The 11,292-nt window shown below is 48.1% G+C and overlaps 1 protein-coding gene across 1 annotated transcript; it reads right to left on the reverse strand.

Moving 5' to 3' along the window:
• Positions 1 to 7,749: 7,749 nt before the first annotated feature.
• LOC138355218 (protein starmaker-like) lies at positions 7,750 to 10,176 on the reverse strand. The gene is made up of 3 exons (XM_069310075.1): positions 9,927 to 10,176; positions 9,327 to 9,710; positions 7,750 to 8,690 (listed from the first exon to the last, which is right to left on the reverse strand). Exons 1-3 carry the CDS (start codon positions 10,174 to 10,176, stop codon positions 7,750 to 7,752), a joined length of 1,575 nt encoding a protein of 524 aa, XP_069166176.1.
• Positions 10,177 to 11,292: the final 1,116 nt, after the last annotated feature.

Here is an 11,292-nt window from a genome sequence, read left to right on the forward strand (position 1 = left end):
TTCTGCCCCTAACCTTAATTTCATAACCTGTTCCTTTACTGTTGTTTTTCTCCTGATGTGGCTATGCAACAATTTAGGCTGAGTCTTTGCCTTGCTTGCGATGTCATTTTCGTATTGTCTTTCTGCCTCTCTTCTCATCCTAACATATTCATTCCTGGCATTCTGGTATCTTTCTCTGCTCTCCAGTGTCCTGTTATTCCTATAGTTTCTCCATGCCCTTTTACTTTGCTGCTTAGCTAGCCTACATCTCTGATTAAACCATGGGTTTCTCATCTTCATTTCACTGTTTTCCTTTTGGACTGGGACAAACTTGTTTGCTGCATCCTTGCATTTTTGCGTGATGTATTCCATCATATCTTGGGCCGTCTTTTCCCTGAGCTCTGTTTCCCATGCTATATCTGCTAGGCATTTTCTTATCTCCTCATAGTTTCCCTTTCGGTATGCTAACCTTTTGGTTTCGGTATCCCTTCTCGAGTTCAATAACCCTTCTTCAATCAGGTACTCAAACACCAATACACTGTGGTCGCTCATTCCTACTGGGTCCTCAAAACTGATTTCTCTTATGTCAGTCGTTCAGGGTGAAAACCAGGTCGAGTCTCGCTGGTTCGTCGTTTCCTCTCATCCTTGTGGGTTCACTGACATGCTGGGTTAAGAAGTTTCTAGTCGCCACCTCCAGTAGTTTGGCTCTCCACGTATCCTCGCCTCCATGCGGTTCCTTGTTCTCCCAATCAATCCTGCCGTGATTGAAGTCCCCCATGATGAGCAGGTGGGATCTATTTCTACAGGCAGAAGAGGCTGCCCTCTCAATTATAGTGTTAACTGCCATGTTGTTGCTTTCGTACTCTTGACTGGGTCTTTTGTCATTTGGTGGAGGATTATATATTACTGCTACTACTATCCTTGGTCCTCCCATTGTCATGGTGCCTGCTATGTAGTCTCTGAAACCCTCACAGCCCGGGATAGCCATCTCCTTAAAACTCCATTCCTTTCTCATGAGTAAGGCCACTCCTCCTCCTCCCCTACCTTCCCTCTCTTTCCTTATTATTGTGTACTCCTGGGGAAACACGGCATTCGTTATGATTCCAGAGAGTTTTGTTTCAGTGAGTCCAATTACATCTGGGTTCACTTCTTGTGCTCTTTCCCTTAGTTCACTTGCCTTGCTTGTGATCCCATCTATGTTCGAGTACATTGCCCTGAAACTAACTCTCTTCTGCTTCTCCTCTGGGGAGGACCTGTGGGGTCTGGGGTGAGCGGGAGCTGGGAGGATCTGGTATGGGGAGACTGGTGGAGGAGGAAGGGCTTGGGGGGGTAGGGGGGAGGGGGAGGGTAGGGGGAGTGGGTGAGGGGGGGGAGGGGGAGGGTAGGGGGAGTGGGTGAGGGGGGGAGGGGGAGGGTAGGGGGAGTGGGTGAGGGGGGGAGGGTTGGGGGGGTGGGTGAGAGGGGGAGGGTTGAGGGGGGTGGGGAGATGGGGGAGAAAGGGGGGTTTGGGGGGGCAATAAAGTGGGGAGGGCTTGGGGGCGTGGGGGGAAAGGGAAGGCTGAGGTGGTTGAGGAAGAGGGGAGGGTTTTGGGGAGTGGTGGAGAGGGGAAGGCTTAGGTGGGGTGGGGGAGAGTGGGGAGCTTAGGGGGGTGGGGGAGAATGGAGGGCTTGTGGGTGGGAGGGACGGAAGGGCATGTGGGAGAAGGGAGGGCTTGGGGGATGGGGGAGAAGGGAGGTCCTGGGGGAGGGGGGAGTGGGAGGAGGGGGGTGAGTGGGAGGAGAGGGGTGCCTTAGGTGGGTACTTAGTGGGGGGCTGACAGGGGTTGGGGCAGGTAGGGCGTCTGTTGGGTGGAATGAGTGGGTGGTGCCGCACTCCCTGTGGCTAATGCACTGTTTGAGGAGGGTTCCCCGTTTCCCTCTGGGATTGTAGGGATCTGGGGTGTGGCTCCCTGATTCCTTTCTCTCTCGCTGCGCTCCTTCCTCGCGTCTGCTGCTTGCATTCTCTCTTCCTTTGTCATATCCCTCTGCAAGAATACTCTTTTGAACTTCTCTCCACTTGCTAGACAGCACTTCCTTTCTAATAATTCCTCTTTCGCGATTTCGCTCATGAAAACCACCTTTATCATTCGGTCTCTGTCCTTGTTGTACTTTCCAAGCCTGAAAACCTTTTCAACATTTCGCTCAGCTCCCTCCATCCTTACCTCTTTAAGGATCTCTTTAATCATGTTTTTGTCCTTGTCTCTCCGCTCCTTTGGTCTGGTCCCTGTTTGCTCCTTAATGCCTGCTACTACTACTGCTCTATTTCTCTCTATCAGCCGGCTGGTACATCTAGCCGCTTCCTGAGAGGAAGCCACTTCCATGGCAACTTCCTTAACGGCAGACCTAGCTTCAGGGCTCGTTTTAAGTATTTCAGCAAATGAGAGCTGAGGTGTGGAGGTCCCCTCCACAGTAGCCTTCCTGTCTCCCTGAGGCACGGTTTGTGTCTGGTATTGTGGAGAAGTCTCCTTCAGGCTTCTTATCTCCTCCTTTGCTGCCCTTAGTTCAACTTGTGTGTACTCACCTAATTGTGCTTGCGGGGGTTGAGCTTTGGCTCTTTGGTCCCGCCTCTCAACTGTCAATCAACTGGTGTACAGATTCCTGAGCCTACTGGGCTCTATCATATTTACACTTGGAACTGTGTATGGAGTCAGCCTCCACCACATCACCTCCTAATGTGTGTGTGTGTGTGTGTGTGTGTGTGTGTATTCACCTAGTTGTGCTTGCGGGGGATGAGCTCTTCTCTTTCGGCCCGCCTCTCAACTGTCAATCACTCAACTGTTACTAACTACTATTTTTTTCACCCCCCCCCCACAGGAAGCAGCCCCCTAGCAACTGTCCTATTTATGTCCCAGGTACCTATTTACTGTTAGGTAACAGGGGCATCAGGGTGAAAGAAACTCTGCCAATTTGTTTCCGCCATGGCCCGGGATCGATCCCGGGTCCCTAGATCTACGCATCCAGTGCGTGTGTGTGCCTAGTTGTGCTTGGAGGGGCTGAGCTTCGGCTCTTTGGCCCCGCCTCTCAACCGTCAATCTACTGGTGTACAGACGCCTGAGCTTCTCGAGTTGTATCATATCTACATATGAAACAGTGCATGGATTCAGCCTCCACCACATCACTTCCTAATGCATAATCTAGAGTGTGTTAGAAAAACGATTCTTTACACAAGTTTCTAAAGGCAGTTCTTATTTTGGCCAGTCTAGCATATGCCGCTGATGATATCCTTTTGATGTGGGCCTCTGGGGACAGGTTCAGTGTGATATCAATCCCTAGATCTTTCTCTCTATTTGACTCTGGCAGGATTTCACCTCCCAGATGGTAACTTGTACTCACCTAGTTGTGCTTTCGGGGGTTCAGCATAGGCTCTTTGGTCCCGCCTCTCAACCGTGAATCAACTTGTGTACAGATTCCTGAGCCTACTGGGCTCTATCATCAACATTTGAAACTGTGTATAGAGTCAGCCTCCACTACATCACTGCCTAATGCATTCCCTTTGTTAACTACAATGACACTGAAAATATTATTTCTAATGTCTCTATGGCTCATTTGGGTACTAAGTTTCCACCTGTGTCCCCTTGATCGTATTCCATCAGTGCTAAAGAATTTGTCTTTGTCCACCCTGTCTGTTCCCATGAGAATTTTGTAGGTGGTTATCATGTCTCCCCTTACTCTTCTGTCTTCCAGGGACGTAAGTTTCAGCTCCTTTAGCCTTTACTCGTAGCTCATACCTCTCAGTTCCGGGATGAGTCAGGTGGCATACACTGAGAGGTATGAGCTACGAGGAAAGGCTAATGGAGCTGAAACTCACGTCCCTAGAAGACAGAATAGTAAGGGGAGACATGATAACCACCTACAAAATTCTCAGGGGAATAGACAGGATGGACAAAGACAAGCTCTTTAGCACGGGTGGAATACGAACAAGGGGACACAGGTGGAAACTTAGTACCCAAATGAGCCACAGAGACGTTAGAGAGAACTTTGTGTTTAGCCTTCTGCTCCCTTCGCCTAATGTCATTACTTTTCACTTTTCTAAGTTAAACTTTAGCAGCCATTTTCTGGACCATTCTACCAGTTTGTCCAAGAAGTCCTGTAATCTATGTAGTATAATTACAATTTAGAATCAAATTATAACTTATTTACAAATATTTAAAGAGAAGGCCAGGCATTAATATTTTAAAATAAGTTTCATTAGCTCGAACAGTAATGACCCAACATTGATAACCATAGAACCAAAGAACCTTATTGGTAAACAGGAAGCTTGTATAAAAAGATCAAGAATGGTCTTGCCCTGAACAACAGTTTGGCAAAAAAAGTTAGAGTTTTTAGAAAATGAAAAGGCGATCTAGGATCCGTCACTGGTCTGGTTGCTTGAGTTACTTTACAATTTATTTAAATATTTTAGTTTTGTTTTATTATTTTTATAAAACTGTAATATCAATATAGGTATAGGTTCAGTACTAATTGTAATATCTTAACATACTAAGAAGGTTAGGTTAGGTTATGGTTTTCTATTCAGCTTTTCAAGGTAAACTCAAATATTCACAATAAATTAGTATGTCATATATGCACTTATTCATAAGCAAGATATTGACTAGAAGCAAGTGCGAAAACGGGTAGAATTTTTGTTTGTGTATATAGTATATAATTTTAGTATCAGTTTCCACTCTCTCAACATATATATTTTTATTAATCTTTAATTTTACTCAGATTAAAAATCTTTTTATTTCTGTTTAATCAGATTTGAATAATTGTTCCCATGATAGAATAATATTAATAATAAGTTCTGCTCAGCCTCGAGGTAAGAACATCATAAAATTATTATCTGCAGCACTCAAGTGTCTTAATTACTTACATTAAACCAGAGAATATCTCCCTTGTTCATCTCTGGGCGTTGAACAGTGTTATTAGCCAGGGTTATAATGTTCATCATATATTTCAAAAGATTGGTTTGTAAAGTTAATGTTCATATTTCTTATTGTTCATGGTTTTTTACCTTCCCAGAAACTTCCTGTCGAGCTTTGTGGTACACCTGTATACCTTTGTGGTACACCTGTGGACCTTTTTGGTACACCTGAGGAGCTTCGTGGTACACCTGTGGACCTTTGTGGTACACCTGGGGACCTTTGTGGTACACCTGTGGACCTTTGTGGTACACCTGTGGACCTTTGTGGTACACCTGTGGACCTTCGTGGTACACCTGTGTACCTTCGTGGTACACCTGTGTACCTTCGTGGTACACCTGTGGATCTTTGTGGTACACCTGTGGACCTTTGTGATACATCTGTGGACCTTTGTGATACATCTGTGTACCTTTGTGATACACCTGTGGATCTTTGTGGTACACCTGTGGACCTTTGTGATACACCTGTGGACCTTTGTGATACATCTGTGGACCTTTGTGATACATCTGTGTACCTTTGTGATACACCTGTGGATCTTTGTGGTACACCTGTGGACCTTTGTGATACACCTGTGGACCTTTGTGATACATCTGTGTACCTTTGTGATACACCTGTGGACCTTTGTGGTACACCTGGGGACCTTTGTGGTACACCTGTGGACCTTTGTGGTACACCTGGGGACCTTTGTGGTACACCTGTGGACCTTTGTGATACACCTCTAGACCTTTGTGGTACACCTGGGGACCTTTGTGGTACACCTGTGAACCTTTGTGGTACACCTGTGGACCTTTGTGGTACACCTGTGAACCTTTGTGGTACACCTGGGGACCTTTGTGGTACACCTGTGGACCTTTGTGGTACACCTGTGGACCTTTGTGGTACACCTGTGGACCTTTGTGGTACACCTGTGGACCTTTGTGGTACACCTGTGTACCTTTGTGGTACACCACCGTATCTGCCTTTGTTTACCTGTGTGTCTAAATGAGTGTAAATTACCTTTTATGCCTTAAACTTTAAAATTAATTGTATCATAAAGTCTACTTTAGTAGAGTGGCCTGGTGTGGAGACCGGGCCGCGGAGACATTGCCCCCTGGAGTCCACGCAAGATAAGGAACTCTTAACGACGTTCAACATGTGCACTAGCTGAGCTGCAGGTTGACGAGGCAGTAGAGGGTGGAGACACCCGGACCTGAGGTGGAGACACCCGGACCTGAGGTGGAGACACCCGGACCTGAGGTGGAGACACCCGGACCTGAGGTGGAGACACCCGGACCTGAGGTGGAGCAGGAGACCGGAGCCAAGATGGCATGGATACATGGCAGCTAAAGTGCTCACTGAAACATCAAGAGAAACATTGCTCCTCCTGCAACTGTGTCGTGGGGTGGGGGGGGAGGGGGGGGGGAAGAGGGTAGAGGATAGTGGCCTAGTTCTAGTCCTATATAGTGGCCTAGTGGCCTGATAGTTCAGGAGGCCTGGTCGACGACCGGGCCGCGGGGACGCTAAGCCCCGGAAGCACCTCAAGGTAAGGTAGTGAACACTACGGTAATAAACAAGAGAAGAGGAACGGGTAAGACGAGAATAACACAGTAATACGAGAGAAAGATGTGAAGCAGGGTACAATTATTTCATATATTCGCGAGCGAGTGGATGGGGGAGGAGGAATGTGAGTGGGGATAGGGGAGGGGCGGGGGGTTAGCGCATGGATAAGAGTGGTGGTGGGGTTGATGGGGGGAGGTGAGGGGGGGAGGGTGAGCAGGCGCACCTGGACAGAGGTAAATGGAGGAGGGGGAGGGGGAGGAGGGGAGGGCGGGAAGGTGGGTGGCAGGTGGGAAGCTGTGTAAGGGAGAGAGCAGGTGGAGAGCAACTCTAGGATGGGGTGTTAGTGGGGGGGGGGGGGGTTGTGGGTAGAGGGGAGGGGTGGAGGTGGAGGAGCCTCTCGGAGAGCAGGGAACTCTAGCTGGAGTGAGTGAGGAAGAGGGGGAAGGGGGAAGGGAAGGGGAGAAGGAAGTAAGGAAAGAGGGAAGACAGTGGAGAAGGAAGGGAGGGAGGGAGGGGACGGCAGGGAGAGCGTTAACATTGCTGGGTTTGCTGTGCACTGTTGCCTCAACCGTCCTTGCACATTGCTTGCAGGAACACAATGCTTGTGATACTATCACACATCCTAGGTTATAATCTCATATACATTGCATGTCCTCGAAAAAATATGCAAAGAAGAACTAAGGCAGAGGACGCGAGCTGAAACCCGAGAACTATGTCTTTCCCTCTTACTACGTCCAAAATATGATTAGAATTGAGCTAAAAATAGCGAAATTACATGATTTAACTAAGCCGGGGAACAGGAGCTACAGTCCGAGAACTACATTTTCTTTCTTATCTTTGCTTCAATGGTAATTGTTTTAAATTTCGTTTCAATCGAGCTAATAATAACGAAATTACAACACTTAAAATCGAGAGGCGGGCCCAAGAACTAACGTCCGACATGGTCAATTACATGACCTACGGTTAATTAACATATTAACCGAAGATGGCTTTTACCCGTCCGAAATTTCACCCTTAAACGGCCAAAGGCAGAAATTCTCGCTATGGGGAGCCGGTCGGCCGAGCGGGGAGCCGGTCGGCCGAGCGGACAGCACGCTGGGCTTGTGATCCTGTGGTCCTGGGTTCGATCCCAGGCGCCGGCGAGAAACAATGGGCAGAGTTTCTTTCACCCTATGCCCCTGTTACCTAGCAGTAAAATAGGTACCTGGGTGTTAGTCAGCTGTCACGGGCTGCTTCCTGGGGGTGGAGGCCTGGTCGAGGACCGGGCCGCGGGGACACTAAAGCCCCGAAATCATCTCAAGATAACCTCAAGATAACCTTTGTCACAATCATCCTCACTGTCACCACCTTTGTCACAATCATCCTCACTGTCATCACCATTGTCACAATCATCCTCACTGTCACCACCATTGTCACAATCATCCTCACTGTCATCACCATTGTCACAATCATCCTCACTGTCACCACCATTGTCACAATCATCCTCACTGTCATCACCATTGTCACAATCATCCTCACTGTCACCACCATTGTCACAATCATCCTCACTGTCATCACCATTGTCACAATCATCCTCACTGTCACCACCATTGTCACAATTATCCTCAGTGTCACCACCATTGTCACAATCATCCTCACTGTCACCACCATTGTCACAAATATCTTCACTGTCATCACCATTGTCACAATCATCCTCACTGTCACCACCATTGTCACAATCATCCTCACTGTCACCACCATTGTCACAATCATCTTCACTGTCATCACCATTGTCACAATCATCCTCACTGTCACCACCATTGTCACAAATATCTTCACTGTCACCACCATTGTCACAATCATCCTCACTGTCACCACCATTGTCACAATCATCCTCACTGTCACCACCATTGTCACAATCATCCTCACTGTCATCACCATTGTCACAATCATCCTCACTGTCACCACCATTGTCACAATTATCCTCAGTGTCACCACCATTGTCACAATCATCCTCACTGTCACCACCATTGTCACAATCATCCTCAGTGTCACCACCATTGTCACAATCATCCTCACTGTCACCACCATTGTCACAAATATCTTCACTGTCATCACCATTGTCACAATCATCCTCACTGTCACCACCATTGTCACAATCATCCTCACTGTCACCACCATTGTCACAATCATCTTCACTGTCATCACCATTGTCACAATCATCCTCACTGTCACCACCATTGTCACAAATATCTTCACTGTCACCACCATTGTCACAATCATCCTCACTGTCACCACCATTGTCACAATCATCCTCACTGTCACCACCATTGTCACAATCATCCTCACTGTCACCACCATTGTCACAATCATCCTCACTGTCACCACCATTGTCACAATCATCCTCACTGTCACCACCATTGTCACAAATATCTTCACTGTCACCACCATTGTCACAATCATCCTCACTGTCACCACCATTGTCACAATCATCCTCACTGTCACCACCATTGTCACAATCATCTTCACTGTCACCACCATTGTCACAATCATCCTCACTGTCACCACCATTGTCACAATCATCTTCACTGTCACCACCATTGTCACAATCATCCTCACTGTCACCACCATTGTCACAATCATCCTCACTGTCACCACCATTGTCACACATATCTTCACTGTCACCACCATTGCCACAATCATTCTCACTGTCACCACCATTGTCACAATCATCTTCACTGTCACCACCCTTGTCACAATCATCTTCACTGTCACCACCATTGTCACAATCATCTTCACTGTCACCACCATTGTCACAATCATCCTCACTGTCACCACCATTGTCACAAATATCTTCACTGTCACCACCATTGTCATAATCATCCTCACTGTCACCACCATTGTCACAAATATCTTCACTGTCACCACCATTGTCACAATCATCCTCACTGTCACCACCATTGTCACAATCATCTTTACGGTCACCACCATTGTCACAATCATCTTCACTGTCATCACCATTGTCACAATCATCCTCACTGTCACCACCATTGTCACAATCATCTTCACTGTCACCACCATTGTCACAATCATCTTCACTGTCATCACCATTGTCACAATCATCTTCACTGTCATCACCATTGTCACAATCATCTTCACTGTCATCACCATTGTCACAATCATCTTCACTGTCACCACCATTGTCACAATCATCTTCACTGTCATCACCATTGTCACAATCATCCTCACTGTCACCACCATTGTCACAATCATCTTCACTGTCACCACCATTGTCACAATCATCCTCACTGTCACCACCATTGTCACAATCATCCTCACTGTCACCACCATTGTCACAATCATCTTCACTGTCACCACCATTGTCACAATCATCCTCACTGTCACCACCATTGTCACAATCATCCTCACTGTCACCACCATTGTCACAATCATCCTCACTGTCACCACCATTGTCACAATCATTCTCACTGTCACCACCATTGTCACAATCATCTTCACTGTCACCACCATTGTCACAATCATCCTCACTGTCACCACCATTGTCACAATCATCTTCACTGTCATCACCATTGTCACAATCATCCTCACTGTCACCACCATTGTCACAATCATCTTCACTGTCATCACCATTGTCACAATCATCCTCACTGTCACCACCATTGTCACAATCATCTTCACTGTCATCACCAGTCACAATCATCTTCACTGTCACCACCATTGTCACAATCATCTTCACTGTCACCACCATTGTCACAATCATCTTCACTGTCATCACCAGTCACAATCATCCTCACTGTCACCACCGTTGTCACAATCATCTTCACTGTCATCACCAGTCACAATCATCTTCACTGTCACCACCATTGTCACAATCATCTTCACTGTCACCACCATTGTCACAATCATCTTCACTGTCATCACCATTGTCACAATCATCCTCACTGTCACCACCATTGTCACAATCATCTTCACTGTCATCACCAGTCACAATCATCTTCACTGTCACCACCATTGTCACAATCATCTTCACTGTCACCACCATTGTCACAATCATCCTCACTGTCATCACCATCTTCGGTCCTTTGTGTCCCTCGTTGACCGGAAGTGGAATATTTTGTCCGGTCCGCTACCGGAAGTTGAATGGACGCGCTCCCCCCCTCCCCCCCCTGCCCTAACCTCCCTTACCTCACTTCTCCCCCCCTGCCCTAACCTCACCCCTCCCCCTGCCCTAACCTCACCCCTCCCCCGGCCCTAACCTCACCCCTCTACCGGCCCTAACCTCCCCCCTCTCCCTGCCCTAACCTCACCCCTCCCCCGGCCCTAACCTCACCCCTCCACCGGCCCTAACCTCCCCCCTATCCCTGCCCTAACCTCACCCCTCCACCGGCCCTAACCTCCCCCCTCTCCCTGCCCTAACCTCACTCCTCTCCCGGCCCTAACCTCACTCCTCCACCGGCCCTAACCTCACTCCTCCCCCTGCCCTAACCTCACCCCTCCACCGGCCCAAACCTCACCCCTCCACCGGCCCTAACCTCACCCCTCCACCGGCCCTAACCTCACCCCTCCACCGGCCCTAACCATGCTAACCTCACCCCTCCCTCTGCGCTAACCTTCCTTTCCTCACTCCCCCCCACACCTCCCCCCCCCCACATCCTCTCCTCCCCTGCCACTTCTCATAGTGTGTGCAACATCTTAGCCAGGCAGCAGGACCTTGGAGGGGAAGGCAGTAAAGAGGGAGATGAAAAGGTCCTAATGAGACGAGACACATAATGGTGTCTGTGACACATAATGGTGTCAGTGACACATGATGGTGTCAGTGACACATGATGGTGTC

This window comes from Procambarus clarkii, chromosome 66, assembly GCF_040958095.1.
Source record: "Procambarus clarkii isolate CNS0578487 chromosome 66, FALCON_Pclarkii_2.0, whole genome shotgun sequence".
NCBI classification, from domain to species: Eukaryota; Metazoa; Arthropoda; class Malacostraca; order Decapoda; family Cambaridae; genus Procambarus; species Procambarus clarkii.